Here is a 23,061-nt window from a genome sequence, read left to right on the forward strand (position 1 = left end):
AGCAAAAGAGGAATCAAAACTATATTTTAGCAGGCAAAGTTCTTAACTTTTCTCTATTTCTCTTCTTGGAAAAAGAAATAAGATAAGAAAAGCATTAGGATTGAGTAGAATCCACTTGAGCCAATTAATATTTAAATGGGACCAAATGGAAACATCATTCTGAAATCCTGACCACAAAATCCTTGACAAAAAAGATACTTTTGAGTAGGATATTTCTTGATGCATTTTCGGTTTTTGTTTGTTGTTAGTGGGAATTAGATAGAAATGGGTTTGGGTTCAGCTCCCCTTTCTACGGCTCCACCAATCTATAAGCTGCACAAGAATCACCTCAGACCAGCAACCGGAGCCTCCCCGGCTGCCTTTCGTTGTAAGTTGGTCGCTTCCAGAAAATCGATAAACTAGTGAAATGCACGTGCTTTCTTGTTAAATTTCACATTCTTGAAATGTACTTCAGTTGTGCAGAAAAGCATTGCATATTCATGGAATGAGAGAAGGCAGAAATTGGCAGTAGGATGCAGCCAGGTGAGTGTAGACAAGAGCATAATCGACGAAGCCTGTGAATTAGTGAATGGAACAGAGCTAACAATTGAAGACGAAGGAGAAGTAATACCAGCTTACCTATTCACGGCAGTCAAAAACAACAACGGCACAGGCATATTGCTCCTCTCTGACATATTCGGTTTTCATGACTCTGCCACCACAGATTTTGCTTATCGTGTTGCTTGCAACGGTTACAAGTAAGCCCACATCTCAATGAACATAATGCAAGTTATAAGCACATAAAACTCATGTTTCACTTCATCGAAATGCAGTGTTCTAGTTCCTGACCTGTTTAGAGGGGATTCATGGAGAAAAGACAGGCCACAGGCTCTGCTTGAAGAGTGGATCGCCAAGCAGAAGCCAGAACACGTGGCACGAGCTATATTTGCATCAGCAAGATGGATAAAGGATGAACTTGCAGCTGCAGGGATATCAAACAAGCTAGGGATCATTGGATTCTGCTTTGGAGGGGGTAGAGTTGTAGATATTCTAGCTCAAGATCAGGATGCGTATTTTGGCTCTGGAGTCTCATGTTATGGTACTAGGATTGACTCTTCTGTTGCAAGCAAGATAACGGTACCTCTGCTATTAATCACAGGTGATGAGGATGCACTATGCCCAATCACTAAATTAGAGGAAATTACAAAGAGGAATGATAGTGCAAAGGTGGTTGTCTTCAACGGGAGAGGTCATGGTTTCGTCCATAGGCCAACTGCAGAAGAAGATGCAGATGCAGAGGAAGCTTTTAATATAATGAGAAACTGGTTACATGATGGTTTGCTTGTACAAAAATGAGCTAGTAATGGCTGTAATGACTATTCAATCATATACTACATCTGTTATTCTCATAATATTAACAAAACATACACAAACACAAACAAAGAGGGATTCAAATAAAACTTTAACATATTACGATAAAATTCCTTGCTAAAATACTCAACAAAAACTCAAGATGTTATATTAAATGAATTTGAACACCATAAAACCTGTCAAATAAGGTTTGCCACAAAGGGGAGATAAGAGAAACAAAATTGAAACCAAAAACTTCCTTTAGAAAACAAGCTCATGAGGCTTCATTCCAGCCTTGAGCGAAAACCTGGCACCCAAATATGTCTTCAATTCTGGAACAGCCTCAATAGCCTTCAACAAGGAGGTATCAACAGCCTTCTGATCCTCTTTCTTTTCTGCAGGAAGCTCATTTTTCTCCTGTGTATTGGCATTGCACTATTAGAAATGAACCAGAAAAACAGTCTCAAGGTGCCCATGAACTGAAAAAATTACCTTTTTGTCTGCCTCAAAGAATTCACTCTCACCCTTCTTCTGCTTCTTCTCAACTTGTTTAGCGAAGTATTTGTCATCATACTTCTCCAGGTTTACACCAGTAATGTCAACTTTAGTTGATGTACCTATGACATAGGCCTGGTTCACACATCTCAAAGGAACACCGTTGACCTTGTATGGACCTGTAAAATCAATAAAACAGTAAGATAATTAAAACAATCAGGAGAAAGAAAGCCGATCTAGTTTAGATATCTTGCACAACTGAACATAGAAAGGGGTACCAACCACCAAGCCACACATAGAGAGTAGTTCTTATCTACAATTTAAAAAGTAGAAAAGGACCCAAAAAGACACAAACTTTGCCAGAACGAGATACAGAATACTTCATGCACATAATTAACATATAATAGAAGTGTTGATGTGATCTAGAGATTAGAAGAATAGCTAATAGATATATACTGCTTCGAAAGATGTAAATAGCAAAAGTGTACGCAGTTAAATGGGCTACAATAGTTACAAGAGTAGAATCATTTTCTGGAATCACTACTACTAGAGGTTGGAGGATGTTTTAGATCAGCTTAAAATATGAAACATAGTGACATAAAATACAGCTGCAAAAATATCCAATTGCTCAGCGTAGTAACATCTAATATCAAGAGTGGAATAAACAACAGAGCAATCTTAAATCAGAGTTGAATATTTATGTCTACATAACAAGAAGGCATTGCAAGTAAACAAAAAATCAACTCATGGAATTAGAAAATTGACAGAATAAAAGCAATGCATTATAAACTCACCACAAATTTAAGCATCAAAGAAGGCAACATAAAAACAGAAATGGAAACCAAAATAAAAGTCTACCAGTTACAAGAAGCAATCCAGAGGAAAGCTGCTTCAAGAAAACAACTCTCTTCCCCTTAAATCTCCCTGATAATACGATCAACACTGTCCCGGGAGTGATGCTCGCTCTGCATACAACAACACACAAATCAAAGTCAAATTTAACCAAAAAAAACCGTAAAAATCAACCGAAAAATAAAAATAGCTAAAAAAATGGAAACAAGGTAACCTGAGCTTTGTAGGCTTGGCCTTGCGCGTGTTGGAGAGGGGCTTCTTAATGTCATCGGCAGGGTAGAATTTGGGAGGCTTCTCCTCCGCTGCCGGAGCTGCGGCGGCCTTCTCATGCTGGGGAAATTTTCCGCCGTTTTTGGCCTTGATAGCCCAGAGCCCACGCTTGTGGTACATCTGTGAGCGTGAGCACTTGAGAACTCCGGGGATCAGTTCCGGGTTACGGATCGATTTAACCGATTTGGGCGCCATTGCAGGATCTCTAACTGTGTTGTGCGTTTTTTTTTTGTGTGAGAGAGATGACAAATCGAAATGTGAGCTAAACCCTAGATGAATATATACGGAAAGACTTAAACCCAGTTATAGAAGAAAATGCACAGCCCAATAAGTTGGGCCCAATCTTCATTTTGAAAATGATTGGACTTTATTTTATTTTTTACAACGCACACTTTTTGCACGAAAATTAGGAATGCAGCTTTGATATACTATGTCAAAAATGTTTATATAGTTAAAATAGGTGCACCAATGATATGATCATGATTAATGTGAATAATAAGATTCAATCGATCTATAAAATAGTATAATGCAACATTTGCTATATTGAGTGTCCCCAAAAATATCCGGCTTTCTTTAGCTATATTGAGTGACCAAAAAAATATACAGATTTCTTTTTCTAGACCACACTACATGGGAGTATATTTTTAACTTACCTCTCTTATTTTAAAAAAATATTACTTTTATAAATGTAATTTCGTATCCATTCAGTCTCTATCGTATCATTGATAATAAAATCATATAATCTTAATTAATTTTATGGATAAAAAATTACTCCATGATTTAAATCATACGTGATTGATTTATGGTTAATCCCTAACAAGTAGTTTTCAATGATTATCTAGCGTTATTTAATTGATGAGAAAACACTTCGTGGCACTGATGTGGATCAAAGCAAGGGGTTTGGACAAAATGACGTCCTTTCTTCTTAGGCTTTAACCCCCTATTTCTCACGTTAACATTCCTTTGTTGGATTTCTAATGCATTTATTCGAAACACAGTCATCACGCACTGTTCCAGTCGACAAATTTTGCATTATCATTGTTGTTGGCTTCGTTAAAAGGAGGGCATGGTGGTCCACCTGTGACTAGTGTCGTGGTGGTCCAAACATTTTCAACGATGACAATGTAATGAGAACTAGAGGATGAACGTGTATCGAATAATGGCACAAAAAATCCAACAAGGGAATGTTGAATATCGTGAGAAAGATTAATGGGGGCGAACTAGGGCTAAGCCTGAGAGGAAACAATGTTGTTTTTTTGAAAGGGAGATACGACGTTGTTGACTTTGATGGCACAATTCGACACATTGCTCTGTCCATCCTCAGTTTTAATCCACGTCAACACCACATAAATGAAGTCTCTCATTAAATAACGCCACAAAAAATTAAACGTATGGGACAATTTCGAGAGGTACTAATTTAATTCGTTGGGTTTGAAAGTTATATGAGATTGGCCATAAGTTAACCAAAATTGTACTTCAAATGACAATTTTCCATAACAAAAAATTATGTAACACATCATAGAGTGAGATATAGTAGCCAAACGGTCTCCAGGAAATACACCATTAGAACAACCAATGAAGAAGAAAACTGAAGTTTCAAATGAGAAAGCATGCCCAACAATCTCAACTTCACTCATCACCCTGCATTAAATCGAAAGACATTGTTTTAGTATGGCGGTTCTGAGATGATACGTACACCAAAGAAGATACACTTCTAAAACTGTACGTGATGTGTTGACAAGCATGAAAGATGACAAATCCATAACTACAATCACTTATTGATGAAAAGTAAGAAAATTGTACTCCCTCCATCCCAAGGTAGGTGGGCCATTTCTTTTGGGCGTTGGATTTAAGAAACTAATGTGTTCAAGGTTAAAGTGGAAATATTAAAGTAAGAGATGGAATAAGTAAGACAGATGAAGAGAGAGTCAAGTATAATAGAGATAATAAAGTTTTTGCCAAAAAAGAAATGACTCAACTACCTAGGGACAACCCAAATAGGAATACGACCTCAAATACCTTAGGACGGAGGGAGTATAGAACAAAGATTTGAAGACCTACTTGAGTTTTGACCTATATTTCGCACTAAACAACTCATATAGCCAAAACAACAAATTCATGGTACCAAGGACTACTTAGATTTTCACCTATTATCCATTAGATTTTCACCTATAATCCATACTATACAGATAAGAGATGGAGCAACTTATAACCTTCAGTTTTGTCTTACTTCGAGTAAAGGCAGTGTTCATTAAAACAAAAATCTGAAACTGGGAAGAACAAAGGTAGTGAACTAAAAATAGAAGACAATATTACATGTTCTAATTACCTCAGGTAGAGGAGTACTGGCTACATTAGAAGTCAATTTGGGGGGAGATTCGTCAAATTTAAGAGAGCACTCTGAGTAAGCCGAACCTATCCCCACTCCAGCACCAAAAGCTATAGACGCCCACCGTGTTGCTGGACTCCCTGAAACAACAGCGAATGTAACCTCTCTCATTAGTCGGAAGATACAATAAGACCACTGCCACTTGTAAAAAAGGTGAGTACATATCTACTCTAACTCTATTAAAACATAAATACCATCAAAAAGTTGACCAGGTAAACTAAACCAGTAAATATGCTCCTGTTCCAAACAGGCTATTTGGTATCATAAAGAAAACTATGCAGTGATGCTTCTGAAGCGTGTCAAGGAAATAGAAAAGGTGCACTAGTTTTGACAAGCGTAAGTGATCAAATGACACACTTCACATTACAAAGAATGATCATGAACTCTTTGCCCGTGGTTTTGCATCAAATACTCATTTCCATAAGTAAATTGCAATCTTTGCCACATCAGTAACTTCCTCTACAATCTATTCCGAAATAGTCAAAAACTAGTAACTAGTAACGAAATTATCAAAGGAGATCTAATAAAAAATCTCCTAACAGAAGTAAATAAACCACAATTACTTCCAGCTCCCTTCTAAAATTTAAGCCACATTTAAAATTAACCTAAATGCATATAGTATCACAGCAATTTTCAAATACTCCGTATCTAATAAGTGTGACATTTATCATTGAACTCATCAGCGAACTAGCAACTCCACTAGCATTGTTCAGAAAATTCCCTCAAAATATCAATTCAAGATCGAAATTCAACAAAACTACTAAACACGAGCTGCCGAAATATACAGAAACCCCCTCAAATTAGAGAAATAAATTGAAAACGAGAGAAAAAAAAAAAAAAAAAAAAAAAAAGGAACGGCGTTAATACTCACGGAAGATAAGGAAACCCGAAACGGCGCCGGCGAGCGAAGAGTAGACGAAACGACGGAGGCCTAAATCGAGGCACGCATCCCATTTCGCAGGTATCTCCGCTTTGCTTCCGTCCGCCATTTCAGAATATCGATCAGAAATCTCCACAGCTTTTTTTCCCCAAATTCTGTTGTTCAAGAATCAAGTTCGATTTTTGAGGGTTGCTCACTTGATCGAATTTCGCAGTTAATTACATTTTCCGTAATATAAAAACAATTGGGCTTTAGTTACTCCATTATCATGGGCCGGCCCAATAATGCTAAAGTTATTATGGTCCACAAATATTAACTACTTCATCCATGGCAATTGATTAACTTTTTTTGGCATTGAAATTAAAAATATATTATGGTAAAAGAATAAAATTAATAATAAAGAGAGAATAAAATAGGGGTTTTTTTTTGCTAAAAGATAAAACTTATCCTTTGTAAATTGTAATAGAACAACCAAAAAAAATATCAATCACTTTTATGAGACGAAGAGCGTATAAAATACACTCCATTTTCTAAACCTTTTTCACGCTTAAATTGTTGCTATACCGATCATTTTTCTAATGGTGCTCGTCTAAGTTTAGTGCAAATTAGAGCAGAACTAATAAATTAAAAAGCTGTGGGCTCGAAATTTGCAATTATGTATTTATATTAGCATAACTATTTATAGGAATATGTTAAATCAACATTATTGGTGAGCTTGCTTAGTCCATGTTTAACATTATTTATAATAACTAGGAGTATTTGATTATAATAACTAGGAGTATTTGACTATAATAACTATTAGTATTATGTTTAGCATTATCTATTTTTTGTTACATACTTATATTTATCATAATAACTTAACATAATAACTTAATGATTATTATTGATGTCGTGATGATTATTATTGGTTCGTGATTGATTTTCCTTTTTAATAAAATAAAACAATATTTTACCTTTTTTTTGATTTATTATTTCTTTTATTTTATTCTTTCTTTATTTTTCATACTTCTTTGATCTCATATTTCATTTTGATCTCTCTTCTCTTAACTCAATAATACTCATTTTATATATAAAAAAAGTCGTTCACTTGTGGCGGGGATAGAGTAAGTACTCCTGCTACTTACTAGTACCAAGTTCTATTGTTTGGTAAATTACTAAATTTATTTTAAACAAATTGTTACAAGAATCTTTAACGCACTTTTGCAAAAGGTAAGTACAAACTCCAATGCTAATGATAAAACTAGTGATATAATACTATACTATTATATCATCTTGTTGCATTCTTAGACTAAGGTATAACCTTAATAAAGCTAGCTAGTTCGGTCCTACCTTGAAAACATCGATCATTTTGTTTGGCAATAAATAATGTTAGCTAGAAAGAATGTGTTGTAAAGACTCAATAATTCAATATCATCATTCATGAAAAGAAACAAAAGCAACGACAAAACCTCCAAAAAAATCATAGAACCAAATTTACAGCAGAAAAGGACAACATAAAGTGATGTATTGACAGAAATTTCTATCTTTGAATTCCCAATTGTTTCTTCGGACATGTAAATAATCAATCCAACTTAACAAAAACAACAAAGAAATATAAATAAACTACTCCCAAACAACCTTAAAATTTCAGAAACAAGTTTTAAATATAAATCAGCCCAAAAAGAATCATATGAATGAACAAAGAAGCCCTCTTTCATCTTCACTCAGAGCACTTGGCTTTGGACCTAAAGAGAAGCTTCTTCTTCTTAGATGTTTGGTTGTCAAATGTGAGCACAACCTTTCCCGGTTCACCAATCTTGAATGAGCCGCTCAATACATCCTCGTCCACCTGCCCGATCTTCCTCGATTTTTGGACGATCCACGTGTATCCGCCCTCAGCACTCGGGACAAACTCCGCACCATAGGAAACGTCCCAACCGACGACTCTAACCTCCCACGCCAACGTGACACCCTACGACGAGTAAATCGCAATGTAAATACACGGCACACCCATAAAACAGTAGGCACAAAAACATAAGACTTAATCAAATTCCAACCTCAGAAATTGGCAGTTCAATTGTGTGCTTGCTTGCTGGCTTAATAATTTCCTCTACTGCAGTATCGGTAGTGGTGAACTCCCCGCCGGCCTTGCTCAGACCACCGTATTGCACGGGGACTTGCTCCGGTGCAGCATACCTAAACATGAGACAAGCCAAGACAACATTTTTTTAGAAGTATATCGTTTAAAAACTCGTAAGTGAAGCGAAATCGAGACTACTAACTTGAAGAGGGTCTCAGCAGTCTTGGTTGGACCAGCAAACACAAACTTGCTCTTAGTCCTCTGAGTCAAGAATGGACTGATCATCCTATTGTAAGCAACATACCACCATGGCACATTGATGAACACCTTCATCCCATCATACACCAATAAATTAAACATCCAAAAAACATACAACATCACCAAACAAACACAACTGCAAAAACACAACATAAAGATTGAATCTTTTTTTTTTAATTCAGCTTGTCCGAATCATAAAGAATGAATCTTTTCTTGTTCATCTAGCAGCACACAACCAAAACCCATATACCAAAACATCTCAAACAAAATCATGCATCATCCCACAAAGAAAAGATGAATGAATTGCAAGAACACACCATAAAAATTCAATCTCTTGTTCCACACATACCTGTTTGGCAACAAATTCTGGATAATTATCCTGCAGCAGTTGAAGGGCTTGATTGGTAGCCTGCCTCAGTTCTTTCTTGGTGAAGAACAACCCAGGCGAATTCTTCAAATCAGTAACTTGCACAATGGTGCAAATCCCCTCAGGGCTAAAATCAAGCCCCCTAATTCTCTTCTCCAAGAACTGAATATAAAATCTCAAGAACTTAGCTCTTTTCTCAGCATCAGAGAAAGTGTTGCTATACAGCTCCTTATCTTGGAACTCTCCAAACGCATTGTAACAAATTGGGTGCCCCTCTTTATCCACTCCATTCACATACACAACTTTCTCCAGCCCTTCTCCAATTCCTTCCTCCACCAACAACTCATCGATCTTGAATTCCTTCCTCCACGCCACCACGTTTTTCACCATGGCGAAAGCCTCCTTCACCTTGAAATCCCGAGCCCTCAGGAATTTGAGCAGGATTGCATCACTCCTCTCGTCGGCGAGAAGTGGGACCCCCCAAATCGACACCTCCTCCGGCGCCGGCGGCGCTGTTTCCTCCTCCGCCTTCACTTCTTGAACTATGGTCTCCTTGATTTCCTCAGCAGCTTCAACCTTTTCCTCCACCTTCTCAACCACCGCCTCCTCCGGTGTCTCCTTCTCTTCCGGCGGGGCTGCTTCACAAGATTCAATTTTTTCTTCTTCCTTCTTCTCCTCCTCCTCGGGTTTGGGCTCTTCCTTCACTTCCTCGGATTTGGGCTCTTCCGCCGTCTCTGTAACGGGCGGAGGAGGGGGAGAGGTGAACTCATGCTTGTTCAAGGCCTCCTGAATCAAGGATTTGAGCTCGTCCAAAGCTTTCTTCTCTGGATCAATGAGATCATCGACTTTGTTGCTCTCCTCCTTGAAGGAAACAGATTCGGCAACTTCTGCCTCCTTCTCTCCCTCCACGGCCTTCTCCGGCTCCGCAACGGCCTTGGTGGGCTCCTCCGCCACCGGCACGTCACAAACCACGACCTCCTCGGCGGTTTCGGGAGCTGCCTTCTTGGTTTCCTCGGCCATGACAGAAGAAATGATGAACGATTTTTTAGGACGTAGAAAAGTTGAAGGAAACAAGAAACTGTTTTTTTGCAATTGAGCAAACAAAACTCGAAATATGAGAGAGAGAAAGAGATGGGTGAGAGAGATAGGGAACGTGAGGAGCTATTAATATGGGGAGTGGAGGGTTTCTGTAGTGTGTGTGTGAAAGATGAACAGAACAGACTGTTGAAGAGTTGAAATTTGCCAGCTCGATTAGCTGGGCCCGTTTTCGTCAGCACGGCCCGTTTATACAAACTTTTTGGTTTTTATTTTATTTTTCCAATTTTTATTGGAGTGAAAATAAATAGTACTGGCACCGAATATTCTAACGATTATATTTTGTTTGCTCATTCATCCTTCTATTTTTAGCTAACAGGTATTTATTCGGTTTAATGATGAGCCAAAAATTAAGTACTCCACTACACATCCATTTCTACATTTCTACATCGTGTGATGAGGCAAGAATGGAAAGGAAGTTAATTACGACGTTTTAAGTAATTTGAAAGATACATGCTGATGAATCCAATCAACTTTACTAAATCAAACATAAAGAAAAAAGTAGTCAATAGCATCGATATTTAGAAGACCAAAAGCAATATTGTGATCGTTGTTAGCAATGGATGATAGGCTAAGAACGAAAATAATAATCATTGCCAAAAGAGTAGTAACATTATGTATGGTAATAAGTAATTTCATCTAGATTTCTCGTTAGATGTATGTCATATTAAATACGAGTAATATTTTAGCGTCTCTAAAAATATGGAGTACCGTATTTTAAAACGAACTTTCGTGATTGTAAACATGTTTCAACTGAGGGAAAACATATTTGATGATTGCGTGTAATATGAAAACTAGTTATTCCTTTAACACGAGACGATATCCTATGAAATGCATCGTAATTAAAGTTGGACAATAACAAAGTGCCAAATAAATTTGAGAATAACTAGATAAAAATAGGAGGAGACAATATATAATTAATTATATAGTATCGTTAAAATAAATAAATAAAAACATTATTGTAATAATGTACCTGCACTGAATCTATTAATTCACTAACTTATCCTCAAATTAGTTGTATTGAAAAAAATATAACTTTCACTCTCAAGTGATCGTGTGTGGTTTATTTATCTAGCGAATAGGCTGATTTGTCTTAAATTTTCCCAATTAAATAGTTTAAAAAATATTGTTACACAAAAAATTGAAATTAAAAATTGTAACATTAGTTTGTACAAATTGAAAGTATCGTGTGTATAATGGGTATCGTTATCGTGTCATTGTTGTGGAAAGCTCAAAATACAAATTATTAAAATGAAATTAATAATATTGTTGTCAATGATAAGACTCCCAAATTGGGTGCCCCTGGATTTCACTATCTTGTTTATAATTTAATTTGTGAAGTTTGGTTTGGTTCTGGATTTCACGTTGGGAAGATTTGATTCTCTTCTAAATTCAATTTTAATTTCCAGCCAAAAACTTGGTGGCATGGTTGTCAAATAATTTGAATAAAAACAATAAAACCAAACATTCTCTTAGTGATACGTGTAATCCAAGAAGCATAGTTGTTATTGTGATAGGCTGTCAACTTATCTCATATTTGCTTCGTTTGAATATTTCCATGCTATTTTTTGGTTGTTATTAATTATCGTCATAATTTTTTAATTAGCCGACTATTACAACTAATGATGATTAACAACTTATTTTGAACAAATATATTCTGGCCCTTTTCTTTAAGACTTCAAATTTGATTTTTAATCGATCAAAGATTACAATCTATGTACACTATAAAAATACTACTAATATTTTCCAATTATTGTTGTGTGATACTATTTAATATCATACCACTAGAATCGTTAAGTTGGTTGAGAAGATCTATTAGCCAATCAAATGCATGTAATTTGGTAATTTTAATTTTGGTTCATCTAATTTTATGGTTAACTATAGTTTCTTTTGGGGTATCCTTTTTAAATATATTCCAACTTTCACAAAATATGAAATTCATACTTTACCGTAGGTGTCCCAATTTTTATATTTCGGTTTTTCTTATATTAATTGTTTCATTTCATTTTTACCATTTTTAGTTGTAGACCTTTTATTCTACTAACTCATTTTCAGACAAATTTTGTTACCCCATATGCTCCAGAAAAATATGTATACTTTCCATTTTTATTTATTCTATAAAAATATGGAAATTTCATTTATAGAAGGTTATCTCAATTTATTAAGTACTCTATACATCAAGTTATATCAAATTTATACTACCATACTAATAATAATATGGGTCTCATAATCCACTAACACTACTTTAACTATCATCCATCTTTTCTCTCTTACTTTACCAATTTTATTAAAGTTCTCGTGCTATAACATATGCCCATATTTTTATGAGATGGAAGAAGTATAAAACTAGTACTCCATATAAAAATAGGATTCTCAGGCAGTGAGACATGTACAGTGGACAAAGGGAGTAATGCATACTACTACTAGCTAGTAGTAGACATAGGAGTAATACGTACTATTACTGGCTAGTAGTAGTAATTTTTTGATACTTTTAGAAATAACAAAAAAATATGTGTATCCCATGTGTCATTTTTCTAAAAAATAAAAATAAATATGATATTCTTCACTCAAAGGATTCTCTATTTCAAAATATTAAACTTTGCATTCCATATTTGCACAATGCTACAAATGTTTTTCAAAAAGAGTACGAAAAAATGAACTGAACACAGCCAATTTGAAAATTGTAGCTGAAAAACTATTATTTATAAGACAATGTTTTGTAGTATTAAAAAAGATAAGAAAAATATTTATTTAAATAAAATATGTCATTTTGAATTTCATTAAAAGGCACATTTTATATTTTTATCCCTGGATGGAAGAATTTATATAAAAAAATAAAAAACTGAAACTGGATTGAACAATTAAAAAAAAAGTGAAACCTTGTAGGAGTAATTTAATATTCTAATTTTAAACTTAATATGAGTACCGAAATTTAAATGATTATTTCTTATTTTAAAATATCAGATAGACTATTGATATTTTATGAAGATTATTATATATTTGGAAAAACTATAAAGATTGGGATAAAAGTATAAACTATAACAGCCATATCTCACATGATTACATTGTTTCCAAATAAATTTTCAAATTTAGGAGAAAATATAGAGTAACATGGATATATACAAAATTATGTAAGCATAGGTAACGGATTTATGGTGCTGTCCTAACATACAATTGGTTGATGAGTAGGCCCTGATACATTCATAGCAGTGAAAGCTGCTGGATGTCTTTTCTTAACTTTTTTGAGGAAAAAATATTTTTTGAATTCTAAACTTTTTTGAAATTCTTAACACTGTAACGAGGAAATGAAAATCCTTAAACAATAGATAACGTTGTGAGGGCCTAGCATTGTCTGAAACCGTTGGAGAAAATAATTATAGTACTCCAGTTTGGTTTGCATTTTACAAGAAAATGGGACCATAAATTTAAAAAAGTTAGATATTGAATTTAAATAAAAAGAGTAGCCATTTTTAGCAAAATTGACTGAATTTATTGTTCTTCTGATTGTAATGTTTCAAACATTTGTAATATCATTAAATTCAAGAATGAGATGTAACATATAATTTTCCTCCATAAAAAATAGCCTTAACCATAATCGACATGAAATTTAACACAAAATTAGTAGTAAAGTAAGGAGCGATGAAAAATATCAATACGATCGAGTTTCATGACTGTAAGTTCATTTAATATTGAATCGCATTAGAATTGGAATATAAGCCCAATTCAAGAAATTGGGAATTAGGTGCATGAAATTTTTTAATCAATTGATGTGATATTGGATATAACATGAAAGGAACAGTTGTCGCAAATTCCATTACAAGTATTTACACCAATGTTTGAAAAGTTCATTTGTTGCTTTTATTAAAACGGCAACTCTCAACCATCAATCATTAAAAGCTGTATGCCGTAGAAACATGCTCCTACTACTGTTTCAATGCTGTATGCCTGTATCATATCTGTAATCTTTTGGAACAAGACATTGACAATCAATTCATTCAAATATATTTAATTGCTCAAGATCTCAATGAAGAATTACTTTATTCATCACTAAATGCTTCCTCCGTCCCCGACTAAGAGTCGCACTTTTTCATTTCGATCCGTCCCCAATTAAGAGTCACACTTCATTTTTACCGTAAATATTAAGTAGATCTCTATTCACTCACATTTTATTGTAAAACTAATATAAAAAAATAGGTCTCACATCCCACTAACTTTTTCAACCAACTTTTCTTTACATCTCTTAAAACTCGTACCCGGTCAAAGTGTGACTCCTACTCGGGGACGGAGGGAGTATATGTGAATATTGTTATTTATTTCAACTGTAATCAATTTTGAGTGACTCTATTTGTTTCTTCGAATTGGGTCGATTTTCGAAAGGGTTTCTATGTTCTTTTCAAAAAGCAATATAATAGAAAAAGATCATATTGGTAGCAAAAAATGTTGTACTAGTAGTACTATTCAATGGTGATATATTTTCGTTTTAAATTGAGATGTCACGATGGAACGACACCAATTGTTAAATTTTTACTTTACTATTAATTGTAAAATAAATGATTGATACTAATGATTTTTGAACTCTCAATTATCTTATTCGCTATGCCACGTTTCACAGTCGGTTCGACAGTAGCAATTGGGGTTATATCAAGTACACACCGTTGAATTTTAATTTGTAATACCATCATTCATATTGTACATAATTATGCTTTAATAAAATCAAGAGACACCTGTTGAAGAAAAGGGAGTTGGATATGGCGATAATTAAGGGGCCGCTTTAGGCTTTGCAATGTTGTCACTTTGAGAAAATGATGAAACGCCACCCACCCCCACCATGCATATACTATAGTAGTTATTCACATAAAACTTTTATTTTCTTTTCATTTGTATATGAATGCACACTCTGTCCCTGAAAGATTTTGCCTTTTTCTTTAAATATTTCCTCCTGATCTTGTTAATTAATTATGTATAAATATTTTAATGCCTTTTATTTGTATAAAACGATTTAATTAAAAGATTATAAAAAACTAAAAAAATTGCTTGAGCCAATTAAAAAATTAAGTCATTTTCCATCATTCAAAATAATAAATTGGCCAAATTGAAAGTAATGTCGCTGAATAATTTGCTGCCAGCTCCCATTATAGGTCACAATCCAATAAAAAAATTGGGATACGCGATTTTGAACATCTATACATGAACAAATGCATCAACATAGACAGTCAAATATAATTATTTGTCGCATTTCGATTTCCTATTAAAAAAAAATCAGGTTACCATTTGAACACAAATGTATGAAAGTCACATATATATGCATATCATTGGTTCATTATACACCCTAGCTAATTTACAATGATAACAACAAGCTCAGATCTATTTTTGAAAGACTTTGCAAAATACAAGAATGCTACAAAACCTATTGCATTAAGGCTAGCAAGCAACCAATAAAAGTAATCTAGGTGAGCTCGATTTGTATTATCCGAGAACCACCCATTTCCACCATTTTTACTAGTAATCTCCTCAATCAAGCATATAAGCAAGCTACTCAAGATCTGCCCCATCCCCATTATACTTAGAAATATTGAGAGACCAACCGATTTCAAGCTACAAGGCACACGATCATAGAAAAGCTCTTGCAATCCTATATAGGCAAAGACTTCCATGAAACCATACAATATGTATTGAGGTATTAGCCAGCAGAAGCTCATGGGAACCCTAGCCCCGGGTATATCGGCTAGCCCGTGGTGTATGGCAGTTTGAAGCCGCTTTTGCTCGACTAGAGCTGCAACGACTAAGGAAAGAGTGCATAGAAGCATACCTACCCCGATTCTCTCAAGCTCTGTCAATCCGGAGGGAGATCCTGTCAGTGTTCTAGCAAGTGGTACCAGAACCCGGTCGTAGAGGGGGATGAGAATGATGATGGTGAGGCCGATTATGTATTGAAGTGAGGCGGCCGGTAGGTCAACGCTTGGAGTAATGGACCGGTCCATCGTGATGCCTTGCTTGGTGAATAGAGTGGCGGATTGAGATATGGCAATGGCAAATGGCAAGGATGCCGCCCATAATGGAATTAGAGTTAGCATCTCTTTCGCCTCTTCCATTTTTCCGGATACTAATAAAGGCTTGTTAAGAGACCTGTTTGAACATGATCATGAGAAATGGAGAATTAAAACCATTCATATGAGAAAATGAAATTTAGTCCCTGTCATTGTTGGCAAATGAAATAAGTATATGGCCAACATCAATGTAAATAAAGAACAAGATGAGTTACTCCAATTATCACCAATAGATTTTTAAGATGGTTCCCATAGATTTATATCATGGCACATGTCACGTCAGTACAACACGACTGTGGACGAGAACTCCATGGATTTATATAACTAAGAGAAAAAATGTCTCACTTAAGATGAGGGATCGATTCGAGCCCCACTTGATCTTCTTCGTCGCTATAAGCATCAATGGTAGGAGACACAACTCCCCAATTCAATGCACTTTTCTCGTTTCTCTTGATGTTGTACCGATAGGACTTCCTCCCCAGAAGGAAAACTACGAGTGCGATCACTTGAGAAACGCAAGGGATTCCAAATCCAATCACCCAACTAATGTTATCTTGAACATAGTTCAAGGCCAATAGTGGTACTAGTGGACCTGCACTAAGACCAAAATACCACCAGTTGAAGAAGGAGCTTCGACTTCTTAGCTCGAGAGGATCTTGTTCATCAAATTGATCGGCTCCAAATGCCGTGATGCAAGGTTTGTACGCCCCTTGTCCAAGGGCAATTAGGTACAGTGACACAAAAAAGAACCCAATGTCAAGCTCACTAGGTGACCCTTGCTCATCAACAAAAGCCGATGTTGTCAACAATCCAAGTGCCTGGTCAATTAACACAGCAAAAACCACATGATTTAATTTAGACTTCGCAAAACAAAACTACTGCATCTAGTGAGATTTCAATCCTAAACATTAATTGATGATAGAAAGAGTTACTAAATGTGTGCATTTAAATTAGTTTATTTTTATCAAACTAGATATGGAAAACAAACCAACGCTTGTCATAATTTCAACACTTAAAAACCCCATCATAAAAAAAAAATTGTTGCTATATAAAATCATCGCATTATCATATGTTCCCTCCGTGCCTTAATAGTAGATCACATTTGCCATTTTGAAATGTAATAGACCAATTCTATTTTAGAAAACTTTTCCCGTGAGTCTAATTCTCCACTAATGAAACTCCAATCAAATTTTCTTTCTATCTCTCTTGCTTTATAAATTGTGTATTAAAACTCGCTATCTCTCTTACTTTACCAATTGTGTATTAAAACTCGCGCCGTTTCAAATGTTGTCTATTTTTTAGGGACGAATGGAGTATTTTTATGCAAAACCCCCATCATCAAACCGAATAAAGAAATTCATCTTCTCAAATTCAAGATTAAAAGAGATGGATTGCATGGATTATCTCAAATATTGGACTAAATTGCTCCATAATTACAATGCATGTTGACATAGTAGATTGAATCTCAAATATTATTCCACAATTAATAAGAATTAGACGAAGAAAGAGCGAGAGTAGTGACCAATATATAGAGAAGTGAAGAAAACACGACGGTGGGATAGCGGCCCAGAAACGACTCCGCCGCCAAAGCACCCAAAAGTGGGAGAAGTAAACCGGCGCCGGCCCACAAATTAATGCTGGCCGCCGCTGCCGCCGTGGACTGCCCCAGCTCCCCGGTAAGATACGATATCAGATTCGTACCCACCCCGAAATACGCAAACCTCTCCGCCGCCCCCGCCCCTGCAACTCCACATCCAAATTTCTTTGAGATCAGAGAGAGAGAGAGAGTAGACAACAATTACTATCAATCAAGAATGTGGTACTTACCCATGATGTAGGAAGCAGAGCGCCAGAAGCCCGAGTGGGACCGTTTGGCGGGCCGGCCCGAATAATCCGCCATTCCGTTTACGACGTCGTTTTGCGACATTTCAGTGGAGAATTTGCAGACTGATTGCAGTTGCAGATTTTACAAGTGAAATCCCGCAAATATTTGAAGCTGGGGTTTAATTTTGACTTGTCCACTTAATTTATTTTTTTGCATGTCATGTATACGTGGACATACGTTTGTGTGCATGCAAAGTTAGCGTTGAACACCTGGTGAGGTTATTTAATGATTCACCTTAACCTTCATGTATTTTAATGTTAGTGTTTAATATCATGCATATAGTACTACTATGTAATTTCAATTTTAAATAAGTATGTAACCTTATTGAGTTATGGGCCCTACAGAATCGGCAGGATGGTTAAGACTTCAAACTGACGGAATCAAAAGTTTGATACTACAATCCGAAATTATTGTATTAACAGTAGTGATATCACAAAAAATTGTTGCGACTTTAGTAGTAGATGATGAGCCAAGAGGGATGAGTGAAGTAATAACACCATTTTTAACGGTATACTAAAATCTAAAATGAATAGGTAATTAGATTATTTTCAACAATATTGTAAAACTTAAAATGTAGTACATAAATACTTTCAACAGTACTGATAAAATCAATTCTATTATAGGTTTTTTAAGAAAAAATACTCATCTTTAAATTTATACTAAAACTATACAAAATATACTTTTTAGATTTTTATTTATTTCATTCAGTTCAAATCAATTTATATTTATCAAAATAAAATAAGGAAGGATGAGAAATTAAAATTATAGAGACAGAAAAACTTACAGGAAGAAGAAGAGCAATGTGGAGAAGAAGATACGAAGAATAACCTAATTTAATTATATTAATATTTAGTTAGTTATTAATTAGTGGGCTGGGCCATATAGTTAAATTGGAAAAAGTTACTTAATATATTAAATTACGTACACAACACGTACAGATTAGTTAAATTAAAACTAAATGTGCATTAATATTTGAGAACTTCTACACTCTCATAATTTTAAATATTAAGGATTGGTTATTTTAATTTTAAAAATTAACAGAATCATGAATCATTAATTGTCAATAATAAATTTAATATATCGTTTAATTAATAAATATTATTATATTATTCAATTTAATTTAATTTAAGTTATTAACAAAGTGTCATGAGAATTGTGTGTAATTTTAAAAAAAATGAGTATGACTGAAAAGTATAATAAGTACACCCCCCGTTCCACAGTAGTGGATATTTTGCAATTTTGGTACGTCTCATACTAGTAGAGTCATTTCTATTTTTAGTAAGTCAACAAATATCTTCTCACTTACTTTACTTTCTTTTACTTTATTCTTTCTTCATCTCTATATGTTTTTCATTGCTATACTTTATTCTTCCATTGCTTAACTTACTTAACACATTTTTTCTTAAATTTTATCCCGAAAAGAAACGCCTCCACTACCGCGCGCGGAGGGAGTAAGTAAGTAGAGAATATTCTTTTGGGTTTGAGTTTAGTGTAAATGGTTGGAGTAAAATAAATATTTAGTATGACGTTTACACTAAAATGGGTTTGAGTTTAGTGTAATGGTTGGAGATGCTATTAGCTCCAATGGTACTAAAAGACCAATCCCATTTTTGGTTTTTGAGTAAAAAATATCTATCTTTGGGTTTACACTAAACCAAAACTTTTTTTTTTCAAATTTTGTGAGTAAAAAACGTAATATGGAAAATATTCTTTAAATTTGAATTTGGTGTAAATGGTTATAGTAAAATTATGAAATTTCCATCAAAATATATTTGAGTTTAGTGTAAATAGTCAGAGATGCTCAAAGAGAGCCATAATGGGCAACAATTATATATATGTACAGTGATTATCACTAAAAATTGCGTTGACAATCTCACAAAAACTAGAGAAGTGCGGTGATCATTTTTATGAATAATACTCTTTGATTACTTATGCAAATATTCAAAAATAATAATAAAAAAGCGAATAGTGAGTAATAGTATTAGAAATAGATTAATTAGTAGAGTTTTTAAAGAAAATATAGAATTAGGATCAACACTAGAGCTCGTTAAGTCTGAATGCATGCAAAAAAGTTTAAATTAGTAGGAAATGGCTTCACATGTATGTTTAAGTCTCTACTAAGATAAATAATTTTTATATAAATTGTTGAGCAAAATTTCATAGTATTGCACCAAGCCACCAAGGTATTATTGAAATAGTCATCCACCCAAGACCATGTCACGAAACCCCAACACGTTTTTCACGATATTGCCACGTAACTTAATTGTTTTTACATATACAACGTTTGTCGACGGTCGGATGAAGTAAAGGTTAGTGGAAGGAAGTTACATTTTCTATATATCGAATTCAGAATGTCAAAACTATAAATTTTTGTAATTTAATTACGTCTAGGGGCTTTAGTATTTTAATTTGCACAAAATGTCCATGCACTGTGGGAATTAAAAGAAATATCTACTCTGCACATAAAAGACTCGAATATGATGTAACATCACAACATAGTACTTTCTCCGTTCATCAATAAACGTCGGTATATTTTTTTAAAATTCATGGCCGATATAAATTGGTCTTGTATTGATGGAAGAATAGAGTACTAATAATAGTTTTAGAGCCCAATTTTCTTCAGAAAGCCCATTGGGTTTGTTTGGGAAGAAAAGAAGCAGGCCATGGGCCCGTATAGCTTCATGAGAACTGAATTTAAAACTAAGCATAATTGCTATGAAGATTATTGTCCTTTCATGCGAAAAAAACATAATAATTCTTGTCAATTTGTGATTTCCCCAAAATTCAGTATTTTAAAGCCCACCAATATTTCACACATTTAGCTCTTACAAATACATGCATATGGGTTGGTTAGACTTAGGGCCTTCTTAGTGTTGGGAGTCAATGAAGCTTTGCATGCGTTCTCGAATGATCTTATAAGATGATTCCAAAAATTTAAATTTTTTATTCACAAAATTAATCTCAATAAGAAATTAAATTGATAGGCAACAAATCAAAAGGAGAAATCCTTGACATGCTCCTAGAATTTTGAATATATATAACTTTTTTTGTATATCTTCTTTTCGTAGACCAAGACTTACTATTCTCGTCACTCCAAACACAATTTAGGATCTTAGATCTTCTTGTCGATTTATTTATGTAGACTACAATATTGTGTGAGAAATATTCTATCAAACCCTAAGTCTAAGAAATTAGAAGAAAATATCATTTTGAGAGATAGACACAAATGAGGGAGGGGACAATTTTTTTGAGGATTTGTGACATGAGTTGATTCTCTTTTCTCTACTTTATTCGATCTGAATCAAATAAAAATGTAAAATATTGTTCATTTTATTGATTTTTGATACATATTAAATTTTTGACTAATTTGATTTTTTGTTAAGTTTGATCTAAGTATATAGTTGAGATATAGTTTTTTGGAATTTATATAAGAAATACATAAAGTATATACAAAATTATCAACCAAATAAAGATGGAAAATGAATCCTAGTTTGTGCTTACTAAGAGCATTCCCAATGGTCCGGCGATAACACTCAGCGATTTTTCACCGAAAATCGCCGAGTTATCGCCGACCGTTGGAAGTGTTTCGGCGTTATTCTACCGAATTAACGCCAACTCCCGTTTCATCGCCGAATCATCGGCGCCCACTGTAGGCGCGATTCGGCGATTTTTCGGCGTTTTTTTTTTTCCAACGGCTATAATTCCAAACCTATATATAATTCCTCCTCTTCCTCCATTCATCACACACAATCTTCATTCTCTCAATTTTTCAATCTCATTATCTCAATCTTCAATCTTCAATCTTCAAAATTATGAGTTCAAGTAGGAAACATTCCCGAAAAGGTAAGGGCAAAGAGCCGAATCTGCAAATTCCGGACCCCACTGATGAAACAAATCAGCAGTGGATGAACTCGTTGTTGTCGATGAAAATCTATTTATTAAACACATTTGTAGGGAAAATTAAACAATATTAGTGATGATGTAAAAATGAAATGTTGAGTTAGGGAAAAATAAGGGAGAAATAAGGGAGAAACCATTGGAGCAGTTGGCTAAAAGTTGGCTAAAAACTGGGGATAAATTTTGGTGCTAATGTGGCGCTGATGTGGCAGGAGTTAGGGAGAAGAAATAAGGGAGTTTTTAGGGAGAGCATTGGGAATGCTCTAATGGATGTAGGATTCATACCTAAGAGCATCCACAATAAGAATAAGCCAGCCACTCTCTCTCCCTGCCACGCCAGCAGCACTTAAAAATCCACCTGTAACGTCAGCATTTACTCAAATAGGCCAGCCGCAATAAAAATAATTCAAAACAACTACATTTACGGAATTAAATTTACGATTAAATTACGGAATTAAATTTACGACATATACGGGAAAATTCATTAATTGCACTAAAAAAAAGTACATTCATTTAAAAAAATAAATTACATAATAAAGAAAAAAAACTATCGCTGTGCAGTCTTCCGTGCCCACAACTCTTCAATTATATCATTTTGGAGTTGAATATGGGCATCCACTTGACGCATGTTGGCATATTCCTGGAGGCGGCCGACTTCATCGTGAGGTACCCCACGTCGTACGCTAGGGGTGGCTGTTCCGTGGCTTGGACCGGCTTCATCGTCATTGGCCCAACTAGTCAGTTGTACGCCTTCGTCTTCGACGATCATGTTGTGCATGATAATGCAGGCGTACATTATATCAGCAACGCATTTGACATCCCACAAACGCGTTGGACCCTTAATTGCCGCCCATCGAGACTGGAGCACACCAAATGCGCGCTCCACGTCCTTGCGCGCCGACTCCTGCCGTTCCGCAAAGTAGGCCTTCTTGTCATCCGCCGCGTGCCTGATCGTCTTCACAAAGACAGGCCACCTAGGGTATATCTCATCCGCCAAGTAGTAGCCCATATCATGCCGGTTGCCGTTGGCCACAAATGAGACGACTGGACCGATGCCCTGACACTTCTCGTTGAAGAGGGGCGACGAGTTGAGGACGTTGAGGTCGTTGTTCGACCCGGCTACCCCAAAATACGCATGCCAGATCCACAGCCGGTAATCAGCTACGGCCTCGAGGATCATCATGGGATTCTTTCCCTTGTAGCCGGTCGTGTAGGCCCCTTTTAAGGCAGTTGGACAG

General features: G+C 35.2%; 5 protein-coding genes across 5 annotated transcripts; 1 reads left to right on the top strand and 4 right to left on the bottom strand.

The window, feature by feature from the left end:
- The first annotated feature begins 207 nt into the window (after positions 1-207).
- Positions 208-1,391, top strand: LOC125194039 (alpha/beta-Hydrolases superfamily protein). Its single transcript, XM_048092040.2, has 3 exons — positions 208-367; positions 455-737; positions 813-1,391. Exons 1-3 carry the CDS (start codon positions 265-267, stop codon positions 1,333-1,335), a joined length of 909 nt encoding a protein of 302 aa, XP_047947997.1. The 5' UTR covers positions 208-264; the 3' UTR covers positions 1,336-1,391.
- Positions 1,392-1,476: 85 nt separating this feature from the next.
- On the bottom strand, positions 1,477-3,203 carry LOC125194040 (large ribosomal subunit protein eL6-like). The gene is made up of 4 exons (XM_048092041.1): positions 2,891-3,203; positions 2,683-2,789; positions 1,822-2,003; positions 1,477-1,746 (listed from the first exon to the last, which is right to left on the bottom strand). The coding sequence occupies exons 1-4, from the start codon at positions 3,139-3,141 to the stop codon at positions 1,591-1,593; spliced, it is 696 nt and encodes a 231-aa protein (XP_047947998.1). The 5' UTR covers positions 3,142-3,203; the 3' UTR covers positions 1,477-1,590.
- Positions 3,204-4,415: 1,212 nt separating this feature from the next.
- Positions 4,416-6,416, bottom strand: LOC125193450 (MICOS complex subunit MIC10-like). Its single transcript, XM_048091239.2, has 3 exons — positions 6,207-6,416; positions 5,276-5,415; positions 4,416-4,587 (listed from the first exon to the last, which is right to left on the bottom strand). The coding sequence occupies exons 1-3, from the start codon at positions 6,322-6,324 to the stop codon at positions 4,576-4,578; spliced, it is 270 nt and encodes an 89-aa protein (XP_047947196.1). The 5' UTR covers positions 6,325-6,416; the 3' UTR covers positions 4,416-4,575.
- A 1,305-nt stretch (positions 6,417-7,721) lies between these two features.
- LOC125195995 (patellin-3-like) lies at positions 7,722-10,089 on the bottom strand. Its single transcript, XM_048094328.2, has 4 exons — positions 8,882-10,089; positions 8,477-8,601; positions 8,252-8,390; positions 7,722-8,166 (listed from the first exon to the last, which is right to left on the bottom strand). Exons 1-4 carry the CDS (start codon positions 9,917-9,919, stop codon positions 7,915-7,917), a joined length of 1,554 nt encoding a protein of 517 aa, XP_047950285.2. The 5' UTR covers positions 9,920-10,089; the 3' UTR covers positions 7,722-7,914.
- Positions 10,090-15,278: 5,189 nt separating this feature from the next.
- LOC125193624 (protein NRT1/ PTR FAMILY 5.10-like) lies at positions 15,279-18,018 on the bottom strand. The gene is made up of 4 exons (XM_048091458.2): positions 17,869-18,018; positions 17,564-17,781; positions 16,387-16,859; positions 15,279-16,120 (listed from the first exon to the last, which is right to left on the bottom strand). Exons 1-4 carry the CDS (start codon positions 17,966-17,968, stop codon positions 15,328-15,330), a joined length of 1,584 nt encoding a protein of 527 aa, XP_047947415.1. The 5' UTR covers positions 17,969-18,018; the 3' UTR covers positions 15,279-15,327.
- Positions 18,019-23,061: the final 5,043 nt, after the last annotated feature.

Source organism: Salvia hispanica, chromosome 4, assembly GCF_029641045.1.
Source record: "Salvia hispanica isolate PSC_SH4W2 chromosome 4, Shi_PSC_v1, whole genome shotgun sequence".
Classification (NCBI taxonomy): Eukaryota; Viridiplantae; Streptophyta; class Magnoliopsida; order Lamiales; family Lamiaceae; genus Salvia; species Salvia hispanica.